Here is a 22269-nt window from a genome sequence, read left to right as displayed (position 1 = left end):
TGGGTTAAGCTCTGCCTTTGGCTCGGGTCATGATCTCAGGGTCCTGGGATCGAGCCCCACATCGGGCTCTCTGCTCAGCAGGGAGCCTGCTTCCTCCTCTCTCTCTGCCTACTTGTGATCTCTCTCTCTCTCTCTCTCTGTCAAATAAATAAATAAATGAATAAAATTAAACTTCCAATTCCAAGTTCACTATGTTCCCTACAGGTATTATGTAGTGTACGTAAGGTATTTACATTACCTTACCCTGACTGAAGAATTTTTTTTTTAAAGAGTTTATTTATTTATTTGACAGAGAGAGAGATCACAAGTAGGCAGAGAGGCAGGCAGAGAGAGAGGGGGAAGCAGGCTCCCTGATGAGCAGAGAGCTTGATGTGGGGCTCAATCTGAGGACCCTGGGATCATGACCTGAGCTGAAGACAGAGGCTTTAACCCACTGAGCCACCCAGGTGCCCCCTGACTGAATAATTAAACAGAATAGAAGCAGTTTTTAGATTTCAGCTACTGGTTACAGCAAAATTCCATGTAAAATTACAAAATTAGTAGAGGTGCTTTGCAGTAGATTTCAACCAGTCTATTATTTTTTCATTAAGAGACCTAATCTCCTTCCTAGGTTCTTTCTTCTCTTCCCTTTTCCTCCTTCCTCCCTCCCATTCTTCTTTCCTTCCTTCCTTTCTTAAGATTTTATTTATTTATTTGAGAGAGAGAGCACAGGCATGAGAAGGGGGGACAGGCAGAGGAAGAGGGAGAACCACCCTTCCCTCTGAGCATGGGCCCGATGTGGGGCTTGATCCTAGGACCCGGAGATCATGACCTGAGCCAAAGACAGACCCTTAACCAACTGAGCCACCCAGGTGCCCCCCTAGGTTCTTCCTAACCATATTACCAAAAGTAATGTTTATCTTTAATATTTTATTGCTCTTCTTTTTTTTTATATCTAAATAGTTTTTAAGGGTTCTTATGGTACCTAAAAATTTGTTCATATCAATTTCTATCTTTATTAAACTTGTTAAGGAAGTGAGACACGGTTTGATGGTGAACCTACCAGTCATCTTACTACAGTGTATTTTATAGGCATATCCAGTATAGGATCTTCAGAATTGTACCACTCTAAGTTTGATTAAGATCAGTGAACAAGAATTGTATTGAAATGTGTAGGATTTGCAGTAGGGGATATTATATGAATAAAAAATAAATATATATTTTAGATATTTGAGTTTGTGCATTAAAATGCATCTTTGTTAATAATCAGACAGTTAAGAAACTGGTGACTTCAAAAGTACTAGTGTACTCCAAAACTACACTTAGATAACTATAAAATTAAAAATAAGTGTATTAAGATTTCTGCAAAGAATTATCAATGGCATACAATATTTTAATGATTCTCAAAAATAAATATTCATCATTGTCTTCTTCTGTTTATGAAATCCTACATTAAAAATAATAACTCTAACCTCTATAAATTTAACTTAAAGTACATAATAAAAAAGAACAGAAAATACCTTTCAAAAAAGATTATTCTAGTAAAAGGATTACAAAAAGTTTGGTAACTTGAGAAGCTATCTGGAACGTATGCTACTAGTTCAAATGTGCAAGCTCCAACTTAACAAATGTTTAAAATATTTGAGTTTTTAAAACAGTGCCAAAATAAACCACATCTTTTCTAGAGATGACATATTTAGCTAAGCATGAGCAATATAAATCTTTCAACCATTCCATGTATTTGTTTAAAAGCCTCAGAAACCATGTGCATTTCTAATAAAACATGAACAAAATACTGAAGTCACTGGAGCCTAACAGTGGACTTATGAAACAATTTTTAAAAAGGAAAATGTATTTGTGTGTGTGTCAGTGTGTATACATCTAACTACATAGAATATACATGTATATAGATATGAATAGATTAATAGATAGGTTAGTTGTAAATAATAGTTATCAACAACAAAATAAGGTCTTGGGGAAAATCTGGGTTCTATGCAAACCATATGTGAGAAGATAAAATGTGTAAGCCATGGTTATTTTATCACTATAATGACTCATTAATCATGAGTACTTGAAAATAGAAATGTAAAAAAATACCTATGATCTTTAAAGATACTACATAAAAAATGCTTTTCTATGCAATTATATCCAATAGTAAAACTACAGATTTTTAATATTCTAACATTTTTGTGAAGTAATCTAATTCTATTAGTAAGTGATTGACAAGATTCCTCAGTTTATTTGAATAAAGATATATACAAAGGATCACGTTTCTTATTGAATAAGGAAAATATTTTATTAGATAAAATATTTCAACTATTTTAAATAATTTTAACATTAATGGCTTAGTCATAAAGGTAGAATTAAAATTTCTCATATATTAACAGTTAACTAATAACTTTGCTCTAACTGCCCATACCTTGATTATAACTAGGAACCTTACTTATAACTTGTCTATAACCAGTTCTGTCTCTAATAGTTGATCTAGGAAGTAAAGGTAAGCCTTGAAGTTCAGACCACCATTTGATAAAACTACACTGTCAGGTTTCAGCATCAGGCCAAATCAAAAATAGTACTAAGCAACTCAAGGTTACTTTTTACTAATAATGAATTGTCACTCCTTATGAGTGAAACCTAAGGCAAAGTGTGCTCCTACTAGAACACGATAGAGAGGAGGTAATAATGTGAGGCATTTACCGATCCAGTTCCCATGATTGTACTTCACTGAAAGAAATGCATACCACGTCAATTGTTAGCAAATTTATATATATGTGTAGAAAAGAAATGACACAATAACAACAAAAATTGCCAGAGCTAAAATTTTTCAAGTTTTTTTTTTTTCTTATAGGAAGATTTCAGGAAGTATGGCTGAGTAGAGTTTAGTCGTAGGACCTCAAACATAAGTCTTAGCCAGTCCTTGGCAAATTCCTAGCCCCTCTGAGTCTATTTCCTTATCTGTAAAATGTAACAATAATAATGATACAATTGCAATTAACATCATTGTTATTATGTGGTTGATATATATGTGTATATAATCTACTATTATTACTATCATATGGTTGTTGATAGGATCAAATAAAAAACACAGATGTGAAAGGATTTTATAATAAATCATTAAGTGTTACACATGTTTGTATTATCTTTTCTGCTTTTCTTCTGAACTACTTATTTTTACAATAGTAAGTGAATTCTCATGTTACCATAGGAATTAGACTTGATAATATTCAAGGCAAACTCAAAGCAACATCTCTGGGCAGCATGAAATACATCTGAAATTGCATTATTACTGAATATGTGGAGAACTGATCTTCGGTGAGCTGGGCCATTCCTTCACGGACAAAAAAAAAAACCAACAAAAAAATTCACAACAACGTAAAGACTGTTTGAAACATTGTTGGTGGGCATTTTAAGTGAAAGAAGTCAATTGATAATATGTGGCTGTAATACTTGGCATCTGCAATTTTGTACACAAGTCATTTTCAAGGGGATGTGATGTTTTGATGGAGATTACCTATATTCACAATAGTAAAATGTTACAATTGTATTATAAGTTTAGCTTCAAAATATCCAATTCTTTAAAAGTTCTGGATATTAATTACAGGAATTGGTTGCCCTAATCTGATCAGTTAGGGACAGAAAGAGATGTGTGAAAACTGTAAAATGTCTTTATGTTTACAGCGTGTTTTATAAAACTCCAAGCAGAAAAACGCAAGAGACATCTGTCTCTTCTTCAGGACTAAACTGAAAATTCAAGTTTACTTGCGATTTATTTGAAGAGGATTCAGGAATGGACTATTTTGTGACAGGAACTGTTCCTCTTTACTTACCTGTGTGACTTGAAAGGCACTGTTCCTTCACATAGGGAGCTGCCACGTGTTTCGATTAGAGCCCAGAGACCAAATTATTTCAGGTTTCTCTATTTATATAGTCACGGGCCCATGAAAGGCTATAATTCTCTTTAGGGCTATACAGGAAATCCAGTTAGCTTATTTCTAACCCCTGTTGTTGTTTATTTTCTAATACTAATAGTTTAAAGAAAAATTAAAAACAGGCAACATGAGTAAATTCTAAATTTGAACTCAATGGGGTTCTGCTAGTTAATTTAATAAATTTAATGAGGAAGAAGTTGAGTTTGTTAACATCACGATTTTTTTGTCACTCTGTGATAAAGCACTACATTTTCCTGCAGAGTTTAAAAAAAAAAAAACCAACAACAACACACGAATAATCTCCATTCGTGTATGAAAGAATAGTGCAATAAACTGTCCTGTTTTTGTCCCCAAAACAAGCAATGGTAGATAACTTAGCTCCATCTCAAAGATCAATTAAAATACTGTATGGACTTAGAAAAATTTACACTTTCCTACAAAATTTTCACTAATTCAATCGCTACTTGCCTATTTCATCCTGTTCCAGGCATAGTCATCTCCTACTGGCCTCTCACCTATTCAATCTAAAAAAAAAGAAGAAATTTTTCCTATAGTCAAATATATAAATCTTAGTTTTATTCATAATTTCATATGATTAGAAGTGACTGCTATGCCATAACTATTTCAAATTATCTTTTAATAAAACAGTAGGTAACCAAATTGCCAGTTTTCTTTTTTCCACATCCTTATATTTTTACATTATAGTTTTATTGAATACAACAAAAATTCAAGTGATAATCTAGATAAAGATAAAAAAAATAATACTTAACATGTTTGATGACTTCTCGCCTTTCAGAGTCATGCTAGCACATGTTAATTTCCAAGCCATAAGGTGTCCCAGCCCACGAGACAGACTTGGCCATTTCTATAGCTTAAATAGAGTTCAGTTATTCAGTTACAACATTAAAAAGTGTTGACAATATGAATCTAAAAGTACGCATGAACAATATCCTCTTTTTAATTGAAAACAGTTTGCATTATTTGCAGTGAAACAAAAATTATGCCTTGATTAATGTAATTTTAAAATATCAAACTCTTATTAGAGCGAAGTATACATTTGATTCCTGGTATTTAGACTTAATATTCTTTAATACTGACAAAGATTATGTGAATGCATTGGAGGAAGACTATACACTCTCACAGCTGAGCTCTCATCAGTTAAGAAATAAATTCTACATTGAAAAATGCATGTATTTGAAGTTTTGACCTAACACAGTGGATTAAGGTTTAGACAATATTTACTTTGCTGCATTTTGGTTCAGAAAGGGCTGCATGCGAAGATATGACCTATAATGGTTTCTCCGTAAAAAGATGTATATTCAGTACAGTGAGATATAAAATAGTTACAAAATAAGCTGCAACTTTAGAGCTACTCACTGGTAAAAGTCTGTAGTTAATACATTTGGATAAATAACTCAAGTCAGCAGCAAAGTGGTTAAACATTTGTGATTTGATTTTATCTCAGCTTGGAATGTGGTTGGAGTGTCCCACTTCTAACAACTGTTTGCTAAGTTAAGGCTTTAGTGTTTACACAGTGTTGAATGAAGCAGCCTGGTCACCAGATGTGATTGCTTCCCCAGACTGTCGTTTTTTCAGTCAGATCACTGTCCTCATGGTCCCTGTTCCAACCTTCTTCCTCAGGACGTCCACCAGCCTTTCCAACCTAAGTCGGGGGCAGGAGGGCGGGAAGGGGGAAAAAAAAGAATACAAAAAGTGCAGTTATTGTCAGGAATGTTTTGGCTGAAAAAGAACAGTTATTTGCCTGTGACCAAGCAGTGCTGGTAAGAGACAAAGTTAAGAGACAAAGCATTACTGTCAGCAAGGCACACTGGTGCAGAGTGCCAAGTATCTGAGGTTAAAAAAACAGTAACAACACAAACTTTAACCTAGATCTTCAGATTATGTCAGCTTTAGAAGCTACATGAAAAATATAACATTCTTATTTCAATACATTTACCTGCTTGCGTTAAGGTTGCAAATGAATCATTTACTATGCAATGAGAAGATGGCACTTGAAATGCAGAGCAGTTTCAAACTGATTTTTACCTGAGAAGTACCTATTTCAATATAGAAATACCATCGCTCTTACACCTGTTACTTAGCTACAAAAGTGACACACTGATATGTTACACACAATTCTGACACATTACATTTCTTCCTTCCTCATAAAGTCAGCTGATGAAAATAATTAGGAATTAGCTAGCTGGAAAAAACCTTTTAGTGGCACGAAAATAATTTAAATATACACAACTGATTTGATGCTAATAAAACCAGACTTTCTGTACTACATTTAAAAGAAGTTTCTATTCTTAGTAACATAAACAGGCAAGGAGTCTATAGTTTCTAGTCAAAGATATGTGATTTTTTTTAGTTGATTAAAAACATGAATTATACTGAAAATAAAGTCAAAAGTTCAAAAGTCCATTTTGTAGTGTTCTTAGGCTACTCTACGGGTGGGAGATGACATTCATGTGGATCAGTGAGATTTTGCTTGACAAGAGATGATGGAATCCGACCATTAATTTTTTTTTTAACTGAAAACATAAAACCTCAATAAAAAAATCCCGTTTGATGTTACACACAGAGAAATCTTCCAGTTTTCATATACACAATCTTCCTCTTGAAAGACTGGTAAGCGACATAGTCTAGTCTGCTCTAGCTTGCCTCATTTATATGGATCCATGCATGAGGGTCCTTTGCAAATAAACACAGCACAGAGCTAGACACTAAAGGAATGAGGGTATTCTTAGCGTCATACACACTGGTTTACACAGCTAATCAGCTGCATGCAACACTGAATGCTAGCTCAAGTTTATTGGATGATTTTGTGTATGCTGAGTTCTGTTACCAGAAAACAAGAGGATGAAACAAAATAATTCAGTGCATCAAAAATCTTTGCTTTGAGAAATGGTGGTCATTAGAACAGCTTCAGCTACTGAATAAGATTCACTAGACAATTCACGATGTTCACTGGTCAGTCTGTATTAGTTGAATTTTCCCTAATGACAAAAGCTAGTGCTATCTTATATACTATGAAAATGGTGATTTGTAGGATTACATAAATTCTTTTTTTTTTTTTAAGATTTTATTTATTTGACAGAGATCACAAGTAGGCAGAGAGAGAGAGTAGGAAGCAGACTCCCTGAGGAGCAGAGAGCCCGATGCAGGGCTCCATCCCAGGATTCTGGGATCATGACCTGGGCCGAAGGCAGAGGTTTTAACCCACTGAGCCACCCAGGCGCCCCCATAAATTCTTTTTTTAAAAAAATATTTTATTTATTTATTTGACAGAGAGAGATCGCAAGCAGGCAGAGAGGCAGGCAGAGAGAGGAGAGGAGGAAGCAGGCTCCCACTGAGCAGAGAGCCCGATGTGGGGCTCGATCCCAGGACCCTGAGATCATGACCTGAGCTGAAGGCAGAGGCTTAACCCGCTGAGCCACCCAGGCACCCCAGGATTACATAAATTCTTTGAGACAAAGTTTCACTGACCTAAATTTTGGAGGAGGGGCAAGAAAAATATCAGTCTGAAAATTTAAATGTATTTTTAAAATATGATCATCACCTCAATTAACTGTTAAAAAAGGACTCCTAAAGGAAATACTGACAGGCCATTTAAGAGCATTTTTTTGGGCATATGTTATTAAAAAAAAAGCCAGAAAATATTACTTTCAAATTGGTTAGTTTTATCCCAGCACCATGATATCACTTATACTACAATTAAAAAAAAAAAAAAAACCTTCTTCATAATGTCAAAGTAAGCTGTACTCTGCAGAGTTACTATTATTATTACGAACTCAGAATCAATGGAACCTCAAATTACTGAGGTGAATCAGTGTGCCTCTTTTGACTTCTGCTTCCTTAATAGGCTCATCTACTTTAGTTTCCTTTTTATACATTAGGACATACTTCCATTTAGAACTTTTATATCTTGCTAAGGAAAGAGGTTAGAAGAAAATACTTAAATATCATATCTTGCGCTCTCTTTCCTATGTTTCAACAATTACGAGATCAACCACATTCTCAGTTTATCCAGGTTGAATGATGTATGAAAATTTGATCTCAGAAATGAAAAAAATGTCAATTACTTGGTTCTGTAAAAGCTTACTGACTTCTGAAACACAATGAAGCACCTATTCCTTCCTGTAAGGAATGGAATACACCTGCCAAACATGGACGGTGCCAACAGGAAGGGAGCTGTGTATGGCTGTTGAAGCACCTTGCAGGATTCGCCCGCAGGCAATTCTTTACCATCCAAATCGACACTAGCCTTTAAAAAATTATGTAGCTTACTCAATTGGTTCCAACTGCTTTACATATTGCTCAACGATAATTTCCCAAGGGCTTCATGAAATCGGAAAGGGGGTTAGAGCCGGGAGTAGGATCTCTCCATTTTAAATATGAAGAAACTGAAGCACAAGTAAACCCTTCTACGGGACCTGCAGTAAAACAGTAACACCTCTGGGCCTGGTTTCCTTATTCAGAGTTCAAAGCTACTTCCAAGAGGGCTTTGGGTCACTGGGAGAGCCACAGGTTTCAGACTATAGTTTAATGGATTATTTAGCTTCATTAAAAATTTTCTCAAGTTCTTACTTAAGTCAAATTGGGAAGGCATTTGTCAGTGTATTTCTTTTTTTTTTTTTAAGATTTTATTTATTTATTTGACAGACAGAGATCACAAGTAGGCAGAGAGAGAGAGAGAGAGAGAGGGAAGCAGGCTCCCTGCTGAGCAGAAAGCCCAAAACGGAACTCAATCCCAGGAGCCTGAGATCATGACCTGAGCTGAAGGCAGTGGCTTAACCCACCGAGGCACCCAGGCACCCTGTCAGTGTACTTCACCTGCTATTTTAGTAACACATTAAGAAAGTAAAGTAATGACAGTGCACAGAATAAGAAATAATTGTTACAAACTAATTTTTGCTATAGTACAATTTCTATATAAACTTAAGAAATATACTTAAAGCCGTATTTTAGAAAACTTATTTTTTCAATTAACATTATTTTTATATTTTCTATGTATTTAGATAATATACATGTACTACAATGGAATATGTACTTTTCCAATAGGTAGATGAACGTAGTTATTTACCAATTTTCCTAATCAGTGTACTTATATTTTTCACTCTTAATGAAAAATGTGATCTATTTTAAGTGGTAATTCTTTTTTAAAAAATTATTTCTTAAAATCAATTAGTTAATTTAATTTTTTAAGAAAGAGATTGCATGAGTGGAGTGAGGGAGAGGGGGAGACAAAATCTTAAGCAGGCTCCAGACCCAGTGTGGAGCCTGATATGAGACTTGATCTTCCCGCCTTGAGATGATAACCTGCTGAGATCAAGAGTGGGATACTTAACTGAGCTGCCCAGGAGCCCCAAATGGTAAGTAATTCTTAATACTGACCGTGTGTCAGGAATTATGAGAAGTAAATTATGCACACACTTAATTTTCATGATAACTCCATGGAGTAAACATCATTGGCTGACAAAACCAAAACACAGCGACAGTAATTTGATCAGAGCCCCACTTTTAGTGAGTTTTTGAGCTAGGACGTGATACTAAATCTAATTACAACTTCCCTGATCTCTCTGATGTGCTATACTGCTTCCAAAAGCACTACAACACTTAAGGCTTATTTCTAAATTTTGGTGGGCTTGAATTACTCTTATGATTTTACATACATATATATATATATATTCCCCCCCCAACAGAAAGGAGTGAAACAGAACAAATTCCTCATCACCAACACAGAACAAATTCCTCATCACCAACAGAATTGTACCAAAGAAGTCTCACTGTAGGTTCCACTTTTTTTTTTTTTTTTGAAGATTTTATTTATTTATTTGACAGACAGATCACAAGTAGGCAGAGAGGCAGGCAGGGAGAGAGGAGGAATCAGGCTCCCCGCTGAGCAGACAGCCCAATGCAGGTCTCCATCCCAGGACCTTGGGATCATGACCGGAGCTGAAGGCAGAGGCTTTAACTCACTGAGCCACCCAGGTGCCCCTGTAGGTTCCACTTTTGAGAGTAATTTTTATATCTGTTAATGTGAGAGCGGAAATTCTTCTTGGCTTGACAATTTTCACTCCAGAAAAATTATACCTGCTATTTTAGGCAATGAGGTTATCCCATCAAACATATTTGCCTTTAAAATTTTTTTGTTCAAGGAGAAAGAAATAGGGAAATCCAAGAGAGATAGATAACAACCTTCATCCAGCAGAGGAGATAGAAAAACCACTTGAAATGTGGGGTTACCATTAATATCAAAGATCTTGCCTGCTTTCAACCATGGCAGCAGGATGAGAAAAAGACTTTAAATGTAGTTTTTTCTTTTAGGATTATGGCTGTTCTTCCTCTTCTGGTCATTTTTTTTTTTTTAAGATTTTATTTATTTATTTGACAGAGAGAGAGAGAGATCACAGGTAGGCAGGGAGGCAGACAGAGAGAGGAGGAAGCAGGCTCTCCGAGGAGCAGAGAGCCAGATGCGGGGCTTGATCCCAGGACCCTGGGATCATGACCTGAGCCGAAGGCAGAGGCTTTAACCCACTGAGCCACCCAGGTGTCCCTCTTCTGGTAATTTTAATGTGGATTTATTTTATCATCTTTTTCTTTATGCTTTCCATACTTTCCTCAAAAAAATGTTATTTGTTTCCTTGATTCCATCTACACACTTATTACTTCCAAATACATAGCCCCCATCCCAAAACTCCCTTCTGAGTTTCAGACTCACATACCCAACTGCCTTCAAGACGTCTCCTTTTGCTTATTGCACTGGCATATGACACTTAGCATATCTAAAACAAAATTAATTTTTCTTCCCATCAATGTTTCAGTATTTATCTTGATTAATGTTCTCTTTCATGAAGTTGAAAAAATTTAGAAAAACTTTGTCCATTTTATGTATGTATGTATGTATGTATGTATGTATTTTTCTCATTTCAGTGTGGACCTGTGAAAACTTTGTGATGCAACCACCAATGCAGACAGTAGGAAGCAAGGAATAGGTTTTAACTCATTTAGTAACATCATTTGCACTTTAGGAAGATTACACAGGCAAGAATGTAGGGATGGATGGAGGAAGGTTATCCTATAGGTAAGAAGCCCAGATAGTTCCTGATTAAAATAATCCTAGTGAGCACAACATGAGAATGTATTTAAGGCCATACAACTGTGCACTAAAAATGGCTAAAATGGTAAAATTTTATGTTATGAAGATTGGCTATAATAAAAAAAAAAATCCTTGTGAAACCTGAAGCCTTGAACTAGAACTGCAGCAATACAAATGGAAAGAAGGGGATAAGTTTGAAAGATATCTAGGATACGGAATCCAAAGGACTTAGTGACTTTTGAGGGTAGGGTGGGGAGAAATGGGGTGGGCAAGGATGTCTGGTTTTGGTTATTAAATGGATAGTGGTAATTAAGACAGTGTAGAGGAAGATTAGAAGAATTTGGTGTATGTGTGTGTGTGTGTGTGTGAGTTCAGCTTAGTAATATAAATTTGAGGTGCTGGTGGAACATATGAATGGGAATGTGAGGTAGATATCTGGATGTAAGAGTCTATGTTAAAGAGACAATTCCAGATTTATGATATGGATTTCAGTTCAATCAATAAGTACTTGCTTGGTAACTCCTATGTACCAGGTATTGTTCTAGACATTGATTATTCAAAAAACAGGACATGGTCCCTGCTTATAACATAAGCTGAGGAAGTAGATCTTTACATGGGTAACTCAAATAAGTTATTAGTAAATGCTGTAAAAAAAAGGATAAACACAGATATTAAACAGAACCTAGTTTCAGTAGGGGAGGATAAGGGAAGGCACATGAAGTCTTCCTGATTTTGTCTGAGTTAAGTATTGAAGAATAAGAAGGAAACAGACATCTTGAGAAGGGTGGGAGTGGAGAGAGAGAAGGATGGGTATTAAAGACAGAGGAAATAATATCTGTGAAGGCACAGAATTATGAAAAGCATGATATGGGTCAAGTCCTATTGGGAGTAAGTTTTCTCAGGATCATGAAGTAAGAGGTGGAGAATGGTAGGAAATGAGGCTGAAGAGGTGGGTCATGACTAGATTGCTCTAGGTTGTAACTGAAGCCATGGGAGTAGATGGAAATGCTTAGAAAGAGAAATAAAAAAGGAGAAGAGAGGTGAGAATAAGAAAGAAACTAAATGAAAACAAATATTGAGAGTAAAGAGATTGGCAAAAGAATTTGAGGAAATAGGGAGTAAAAGATGAATCAAGAACAGGTAATTGTTACAGAATCCAAAGAGCATTTGAAGAAGGCAGTGATCAATGGGGTTAAGTACTTAAACAAGATCAAAGTGAAAAGTGCCCATTTGATTTGGGAATTGGGAAAAATGACAAATTTTCAGGTCAGTTTTAATGGCATGATGGAGAAGTAGGAGGAAGCCTGAGAGGAATGTGAAAATTGAAGGCCAGGGGTGCCTGGGTGGCTCAGTCAGTTAAAGCATCTGACTCTTGGTTTTGGCTCAGGTCATGACCCTGAGGTCATAAGCACAACTTATAGCATTATCTTAAAAAATTCGACTGGGCAACTTTTCTTGGAGATTAAGGGGAAAGACGTGGGAAGAATACAGCCATGGATAATTTAGGTATGGAGGAAGTTAACAAATAGAACTTAAGTCTGCTAGATTCAACTTTCCCCATGGAGTAGGAGGCAGAGTTCTCTGCTGAAAGCAAGGGTAAAGAAAAAAGGTAGATGAAGATGCTGAAGTTTAATGTGACAAGAAAGGGAGGTGATTTGGAATGTATAAAAGAAATATTAGGTGAGATTAATGATACAGCTACAGCTAGAGACTACAAATTTGTAGGAGGTACTGGTCATCATAGTAGTATGACTTTTGTTTTCCACATCAGGTCTACACTTGGGGATAAATTTGGGGAGGACAAATAATAGAAGTAATTGAGAGTTTATGACTTGTAAGGCAAAAAAAGAGTATAAAAAGACTGTGTCCTTGAGAGAAAGTGATTAAACTTAGAATTGAGATTGGGTAGAGAAGAAAGTGAGTCTGTAAGGGGCTGTTAGTTAAAAAAAAAAAATGAAAGGAGCAAGGGACCAGATGTCTTGATTTGTGCTGAAGCTAAAAAGCATGAGTAGCTGGAATAAGTCTGTGGTTATTGTGAAAGAGGCAACTTTGATCTTAGGATTTCAGATATAGAAAATTCTGTCTACATCCATTGTAGCTGAAGTGGATAAGAGATAAAAGTCATTAGCATTCAAGAGACGAAAGAATAGGGTACATTACTGACATGGATATTGAAGTTTCTTAGCATGAATGTAGAAGTTGGAGTAGAGAGGAAGACACTGAGTCAGATGCCTGACATGTATTTTAAGGGAATATCACTGATCAGATCGATCAGTAGATAGCACTAAAGAGAAGAGACGGTGGGTGAGAAAGCTGGATGGTGTAAATCTCAAAGGAGGCAGGGTTTTTACATCAATGCAGGTCTGAAAGCAGCAAAGGTGAACCAGAAGAACTCTCCTTCATAGAATCTGGGTATGGGGAAAAGACTGGTGTTACGTGGGCTGCCAGAAAACAAGTGTCCTCAGCAAATTCAAGTTTCGGGTAGAATGTGTGTGTGAAACACTCAGTGTAGTAGTTGTGGATAGATGCGAGGTAGTAACAATGGAAAGAAGGTTCCAGAAAGCAGACTGAAAAGAGCTAAGATAAGAGGAATAAAAAGAAGGAGAGAAAGATGGGGAGGGAGGAAACACAGAGCTATGAAAGAGAATAGCTGATGGTCGGAGTGTGCCCACTCTCCTGTGTATAAATTGTAACTGATAAAGAAGTTCTTGCTCCGTTTTAGCCACAAAATGTAACCGAGGAAAACAGATTAAGATACACTGATGCTACTAAAAATGGACATATACACATGTATTTGTGAATATAGAGAGACATGGTCATATAAATATGGATCATCAATTTCACTTTTCTTCACAAAAGAACACATAAGAAATAAGTAAATATCCTATGAGGAAAGAATGAAGCTGAAAAAAGACTATTTACATTTGAAATACAATGAAGAAAGTTTGTAAGTGAAAAGGTGAGGACAGGAGTAGATAGGAGAGCGGGATGAAAAATCATGGTGAAGAAGGTAATAATAAGACTTGGCAGACAGTAGTAAGAATGGGGAATTAAATAATTATACGGTCAAAAATCATTCCTTATTTTAATTGGAAACTGCCTCCTTGAATCTTCCACTCATCTACCCAGACCTACCCTTTAAATTGTTGCCCTATCTGATTTCCGTAGGAGGTGCTGTCAAAATGTTAAGAGAGCTGTCATGTCCTTACGGTATTTTATTTACACTTCCAGTCTTCAAATGGCTGGTATCTTAAAGTTAGTAGACGACTCACTGTTGTTCATATTTTTTGTGGATGTTCTCTAGTATGTCCAGTGTCTTTAAAAATATTGGCCCTGGGGTGCCTGGGTGTCCTGGTCAGTTGAATGTTCAACTCTTCATTTCAGCTTGGGTAGTGACTTGAGAGTCATGGGATCAAGTCTCATGTCAGGCTCCACACTCAGTAGACTCTCTGCTTGAGATTCTCTCTCTCCCTCTGCTTCCCCTCTCCATGCTCTTTCTAAAATAAATAAATAAAATCTTTAAAAATTTGCCCCTATATAATAACCCAGTTTAATCATTATAGAGGGAAGTTGGACTGATATCTTCCTTGATTTAGACTTTTACTTCTGTTTCACTATCCCTGCTTATACTAATACTCTAACACTAATACTAATATCACTAAGACCTAGCCTGCTTTGTCTCCCACGCCAAGCCAAGTGTCTCCTATTTTGGACATATACAATTAATATTTATTCTCCATTTATTGCTGTACAATAAACCACACAAAACTTGGTGGCTTAAAACAAAATTAAAATTTTATTTAATTTTGGCAAAATTAAAATTTTGTTTAATTTTGGCAAAATTAAAATTTAATTTTGTCAACTTGGAATTGGAGTAGCTGGGTAAATTTGCTAGCCTTTCCTGGCATCACTCATTCAGCTGTAGTCAGTTGGGGTGTGTCTGACAAGTAGTGCTGACTTCTGCTAGGACTCTCTCTTTCTGTGGTATCTCATTCTCAAACAGATAAGCCCAGACTTATTTACCTAGTGACCACATCAGTAAGAGGGGGATGCTGAAATCACTACGGCCTCTTGAGGCCTTGTTTAGAAGTTGTACATCACTTGGTTTATTTTATTGCTTAAAGGGAGTCACAGGCCAGCCCAGATTTAGAGGGTGGGGGAAAAATTCCACCTTTTGACAGGAGCAGTTGCCAAAAATTCATGGTCATTTTTATTGCACAATATTGATCTTAAGCGGAAGATTCTATGTTTATCCAAGTCAGACTTCATCTTGGTAAATTTATTTATTTATTATGTATGTATTTATTTATTTACTTGGCAGAGAAAGCACACATAGGCAGGGGGAGCGACACGCAGAGGGAAAGGGAGAAGTAAGCTCCCTGCTGAGCAGTGAGTCCAATGATGCGCTTGATCCCAGGACACTGGGATCATGATCTGAGCTGAAGGCAGATGCTTAATGGCTGAGCCACCCAGGCACCCCTTGAGTTTATTACTTTTTGGACTTATGGTACTTTAACTTAGGTATCAAATAATGTTGAACAAAAAAGTACTGAAACTCTTAGAGATATCCCTACAGGTCATAATATGTATTCCTATTCAATTAGCATAAATTCTCTGAAACAGAGAATTGCTAATTGTGCAGTCACTTTCGGTCCTGTCCACAAAGATATTTTGAGATAGTCTGTCAAATGACTGTTAAAATTAAGATATATTAGAGTTCTTCCTCCTTACCTACCAGTTATAGAGGTTAATTCCTGAGATGCAGTTAGACTTGCAAAGACCCAGTATATGGTAACTGGGATCAGCCTGGCTGTACACCACGAAGAGACTCAGTGGGTCTGCAGCTACGGTAACTGCACTGGCCTAGGGTGTTACCCAAAAATACAGTTAACTATTTCAATTAAGTACCTGAAGGGCTTAATTTGGGCTTTAACAGATATCCAAGTCTACTTGATGATCTGTGGCACGGAAACAGTTTCTGGGCTGTGATGATATTTGGCAAATATGAGTTTGTAGACCCCTGTTTGCTTAAGTTGATATCATGACTAGTATGATCCACAGCACATAGTACTTACTCTATTTTTAAATTTAATTTTGAGGGTTGGTCTACCTGTGTTTTCAACAGTTAAGATATACTTACTGAAAAACTTCACTGAAAAGTCCATGAGTCATTCTTTATTAAAAGCAAATAATGAATTCCAAAATATTACCAACTTAAAAACACTATGATGGTAGTATGCATTTTGCCTTGCCAAAAAAGTCAATTTTTTTAAAATAGGTTCACTATTAAACAGATGTGGACCTAGAAATAGATCTTGTTTTTTTATAAAATTTAAAGCTTAAACCATTTTTGTATTCTTGTTAGCAAACTCAGTGTTAATAATAAATTGTGATTAATTTGGAAATGGACATAATTTATTTAACCGGAACAGGATATTATAACATTAACAGTTAAAATAAGATTTCAAGTGTAATTATACTAGAGAGAATAAGGGGAAAAAAATGATACTGGCAGGAATGTACTAGCCAAAGTAATTATACTCAGGACAATTTCTGAAGGAAAGAAGTTATAGGACAATTATTTACTATTTAAATTTATACAAAATATTTTGAAGAGGACATCACAATACGTCATTATAACTAGATAATAAATAGGAATTCTAGATGAGCACCAGTTTTAAGATTTTATTTGTTTATTTTAAAGATTTATTTATTTGAGAGAGCACACAGAGGAAGAACGAGAAGCAGACGCCCTGTTGAACAAGAAGCCGGACATGGGCCTCAATCCCAGGACCCTACGATCATGACCTGAGCCAAAGGCAGATACTTAACTGACTGAGCCCCTGGGCGTGCTGTGATTTTAATTAAAAAAACAGATTTAAAAGACACTAGTCTTTTTCTTAGAAAATATTACCAATGCAAATGACTAGGGAAATTTTAAAAAAATCTTGACAAAAGGTTGTGTTAAAAATCAGCCTGGGGGCCCCTGTGACTCAGTCAGTTGAGCAGCTGACTCTTGATTTGGGCTCAGGTCATGATCTCAGGGTGGTGGAACTGAGCCCTGCCTAGGGCTCTGTGCTCAGAGGGAGTCTGCTTCTTTCCTGCTCCCTGTGCCCCTCCCCACCCCAGTCACCCCACCTTCTCAAATAACTAACTAACTAACTAACTAAATCTTTAAAAACAAAAATCTCAGCTTGGTTAACATGTCATTGATAAGTTTACATGGATAAACTGTGACAATTAGAATCAAGCAATTGCCTCCCCTGTTAATCCTCGTAAAATCTTTGAGATTAAGTAGAAACCAAAATATGCATTTTTTTTTTTTTAAAGATTTATTTATTTGACAGATAGAGATTACAAGTAGGCAGAGAGGCAGGCAGAGAGAGAGGAGGAAGCAGGCTCCCAGCCAAGCAGAGAGTCCGATGCGGGGCTCGATCCCAGCACCACGGGATCATGACCTGAGCCGAAGGCAGAGGCTTTAACCCGCTGAGCCACCCAGGCGCCCCCAAAATATGCATTTAAGAAGGGTCTCTTGCTACCTACTTGATTCACTGTGTGTTCAGGTCTCTCCAATATTTTATGACTATCTGAGATTTAAGAATTCCCATCAGTACTGAAATGTTGGTAAACTTACAGCCTACGTAGGCTGAAGCAGAGTACATGCCAAGGTTTTGTTTAAATATATTTAGTAGGGCGCCTGGGTGGCTCAGTGGGTTAAACCGCTGCCTTCGGCTCAGGTCATGATCCCAGGGTCCTGGGATCGAGTCCCGCATCGGGCTCTCTGCTCAGCGGGGAGTCTGCTTCTACCCTGCTCCCTCTCTCTCTGCCTGCCTCTCTGCCTACTTGTGATCTCTGACTGTCAAATAAATAAATAAAATCTTTAAAAAATATATATATATATTTAGTAAAAATGCCTACATTCAGCAAAAGCTGTGCATTCTCACTCTAGTTTTGACTTAAAAATAACTTTCAAATCAGTAATGTAAATTGAGTATACATAGTTTTCACCATCTCCACTATTCCAAACACAAGATGACACAGAGGAAATGAACTACCAAATTATTATGGTTCTCAAAATGGTTTTGAGTCATGTCTTCCCTACACCTCTAATAAAGCAGTCAAAATAACCTCTGTTTTGTTTGGGTCAGACATGAGTTACAACTGTAAGAGTGGCGAAGTCTGCCTTTATTTCTCAAAGAGCTATGCCTAAAATAATTTGATAATGATAACTATTAAAACAGAATTTCCACCAGTAATATAGAACTCTAGAGAGACAATCACAACCAAAACCCAAAATTAAATCCAATGCTGAGCAGATAATGCCCCAATGGTACTTCTTTTGCTTCCCATTAAGATCCAGCCTCTATGGGGCACCTGGGGGGCTCAGTCGGTTAGGCAGCTGACTCTTTGGGCTCAGGTCATGATCTCAGGGTCCTGGGATAGAGCTCCAGGCACTCAGCAGGGAGTCCACTTCAGGATTCTCTCTCTCCCTCTGCCTGCACTTCTCTCCCACTTGCTCACTCTCTCCCTCTAAAATAAATAAATAAATCTTTTAAACAACTCTTTTTTTTTTTTTAAACCTTTATTTGACAGAGACAGATCACAAGTAGATAGAGAGGCAGGCAGAGAGAGAGAGAGAGAGGGAAGCAGGCTCCCTGCTGAGCAGAGAGCCCTATGTGGGACTTGATCCCAGGACCCCGAGATCATGACCTGAGCCGAAGGCAGCGGCTTAACCCACTGAGCCACCCAGGCGCCCAAATAAATAAATCTTTTTTTTTTTTAAAGATTTTATTTATTTATTTGACAGAGAGAGAGATCACAAGTAGGCAGAGAGGCAGGCAGAGAGAGAGGAGGAAGCAGGCTCCCTGCGGAGCAGAGAGCCCGATGCGGGGCTCGATCCCAGGACCCTGAGATCATGACCTGAGCCGAAGGCAGCGGCTTAATCCACTGAGCCACCCAGGCGCCCCCAAATCTTTAAAAAAAAAAAGGAATCCAGTCCTCTCACACTGTCCTCCCTTTGACTCTTAATACTCTAGCCTTAAAAAAATTTTTTTTGAGAACAATGTTATATGATTGGAAAAAAGGCTATAAGAATATCTGCATTTTATTATGAAACAAACCCAAATCTGTGAATTTCTGATACTGAAATTTTAGATATAAAATTATAGACAGGTATCAAAACATATATTTTGGGGATTGCATTATTTCTTAAATGAAAACCAGGATATGTGACTATTATCTCTGTCTACATATAATATTGCCCCTGTTTGTTGTCAAGTGGTATTTTTGGCTGGATCTGTATTGCTAAAAAAAAAGAAAAAAAGAAAATGAAAACAACAAATTGGGTACATGCAGTCAACAATATTTAGTTTTAAAGCATCATTACTAACCATTTACTAATTAGCTAGTTGATTTCTTGCACAAATTTCAAAATAAATCTGATTTAATCATTTTCCCTATTTTCCTGTATAAAAAAGTATTTCAAGTAACTAGAACAAAGGATACAAGTAATATGGATAGACTGATTTAGTTCCTCAGATATGTCATTATGTAAAGCATTATCACTTAGAAGATATAATTGTCTTTAAAGAATATTATTCATTCACTCAGAAATTAAGCAGTAAATTTGGGATTTGTCTCTCAGATTAAATAGAACATAAAAAAATCTTAGCACATGCATACTCAACTATACTTAGATTAGATATAGGACATTCCTTATTCAATGTCACTAGTATCTAAGGTAGCCAAGATGTTAAAAAGTTACCTTACTTTTTTTTTTTTTAAAGATTTCATTTACTTAGGAGCACCTGGGTGGCTCAGTGGGTTAAGCCTCTGCCTTCTGCTTAGGTCATGGTCTCAGGGTCCTGGGATTGAGCCCCACTTCAGGTTTTCTGCTCAGCAGGGAGCCTGCTTTCCCCTCTCTCTCTGCCTACTTGTGATCTCTCTCTGTCAAATAAATAAAATCTTAAAAAAATATATTTAAAAAAAGATTTCATTTACTTATTTTGAGAGAGAGAGAGAGAAAGAGAGCGAGTAGGAGCAGGGGTGGGGCAGAGGCAGAGTGAGAGAGAGAATCTCAAGTAGACTGCGTGCTGAGTGCAGAGCCCTAAACAGGGCTCCATCTCATGACCCTGAGATCAGGACCTGAACCTAAATCAAGGGGCAGATGCTCAACTGACTAAGCCACCCAGATGTTCCATACCTCTATTTTAAATGTAGACTTACATTCGCTGTGTTCTATGTAATCCTGAAAATATCAGGCTTGTCAATCAACTATAATATCATTAGTATTAATTTAGAAGACTAGTAAAAATAAAAGTTAAACATATAACAAGATATGTAAAACTTTGAATTCTTTACTTTTGTTTCACCTCACTTTAAAATTAGAACATGGAGAAGGAGTAGAACTGTATTTCCTTTGTTACAGTATCTCTAAGGTAATTTTATTTCATTTTAGATTTTAAAATAATTTTGGTATAATTTTTCCCAGGGCTTAATTAAGACTTTGTTAGTAAATTAGATGTCTAGATAGTCTGTTGGATTCCAATTAGTCTATGGCAGCACTAGTAGAGTGGATGATACTATTAGGAAAGTACTTGTAGAAGATAATAGAGTATTTCGCTTAAGCCTCTAACTTAACATCAGAAAGTGATTGAGATAATAGGATGAATTAAGATCAAGTGACAATTTTATTGGACTCTTTCGCTTTGTCTATGAGAGGATATTCAAATCCTAAGTAAGATTCCCAAGAAAAATCAATACCATTAACAAGTCCATGAGGCTCCATGAGGGCAAATACAAAATATGTTTATCATTGATACTTGGTAACTAGCAGAACAGACTCTCAAAAATCAACAGGATATTATTTGTTTATGAATAGATATTATATATGCATGTACACACACAGGGAATGAGGAGTAAAGTAATTTCATTTACAATCTCAATTCTAAAAAATGGATTGAAATTTTGATGACCCCCTAATAGAAGCTTTCAAGAATAAAAAAGCAAACCGCTGTCTGTGAAGACTTCTAGTAAATGTTTTATTTAGTCAAGGCCCTTGCAGAAGAACATTAAATAACAAAGCCGTTATTTATTTATTTGACAGAAAGAGAAAGCACAAGGAGGGGGAGTGGCAGAGGGAGAGGGAGAAGCAGGCTTCCCGCAGAACCTGGAGCCCAATGCAGGGCCTGATTCTAGGACCTGGAGATCATGATCTGAGCTGAAGGCAGATGCTTAACCTAATCAGGTGCCCTGATTCCTCCCATTTTAAATGGAGGGAGTTTGGGAGCTTGATGAAAAAGATCTTAGATGAAACTTCACCTTAAGTGAGAACTAAGTTAAGGTTATCTTTTCTGCTTCAGGAAGGATTTAGTTAATATGATAACAATGAATTACTGATGCTGAAAACCAGCACTGTCACCTCTTCTTTTTGATTTCATAACTTTTAAGGAGACAAAAATGTATGTAAAGGAATGAATGAATGAATAAATGAAGTTGCCATGGTTGTGGATTACTGATGCAAAATCTTTTTTTTTTTTTTTTAAGATTTTTATTTATTTATTTGAGAGAGAGAGAGCACATGAGCAGGGGGAGGGGCAGAGACAGGGGGAGAAGTGGACTCCCGCTGAGCAGGGTGTCTGATAGAGGCTCCATCCCAGGATCCTGAGATCACAACCTGAGCTGAAGACAGACACTTAACTGACTGAGCCATCCAGGCAGCCCTATTGATGCATCTTCTACAGGAATAAAAAATTAAACACGCACATGGCAAAATACGGGGAAAACAAATTGATAACAAGGTGAACCATTTTAATTATTTCATTAAAAACTCTTGATTTCTAAGAATTGAAACAGGGGATGATAGTGGTATATTGAAAAATGATGCAGATTTGTGGGAAGATTCCTCTTCCTTTTCTTATTCTGGCTTTTGTGTTCTGCCCTTGCTCCCCAGCTTCTACGACAATCCATATGAACACTTCCTTAAGTTACATCTGAAAGTACATAGAAGTTTTTTTATTTATTTTAGACTGAAATGGACTGTCGGTTGGTATATCATTGTCTTATTTAAAATATCAGTTTCACTATTTCAGAGTGTCTTCTGTTGAAAATTAAGAGCGAGAAGTCATTTTGAAAACTGCTCAATTACATTGTCCTTAAAGTTGTTTTTTTTTTCCTATGGAGAACTGATCTTTGGTTTAAAAATAAGGATATAGTAAATAGAAGTTGGAGATTTAATCTCATTCATGATATTAGGCTGCT

The 22269-nt window shown here is 36.5% G+C and overlaps 1 protein-coding gene across 7 annotated transcripts in view; it reads right to left on the bottom strand.

The window, feature by feature from the left end:
* Positions 1-2357: 2357 nt before the first annotated feature.
* MIPOL1 (mirror-image polydactyly 1) overlaps positions 2358-22269 on the bottom strand; it is a 328041-nt gene continuing 308129 nt past the window's right edge. For all 7 annotated transcript variants that reach the window (XM_046006980.1, XM_046006981.1, XM_046006984.1 and 4 more), the window contains one exon: positions 2358-5571. In XM_046006980.1, coding sequence (XP_045862936.1) covers positions 5505-5571 — 67 coding nt within the window. In that variant the 3' untranslated portion in view covers positions 2358-5504. The remainder of the gene's footprint in view (positions 5572-22269) is intronic.

The sequence above is a fragment of the Meles meles genome, chromosome 6 (genome assembly GCF_922984935.1).
Source record: "Meles meles chromosome 6, mMelMel3.1 paternal haplotype, whole genome shotgun sequence".
Lineage (NCBI taxonomy): Eukaryota > Metazoa > Chordata > Mammalia > Carnivora > Mustelidae > Meles > Meles meles.
Note: the sequence above shows the minus strand (reverse complement) of the source record. Positions and strands in the feature narration are given on the sequence as shown.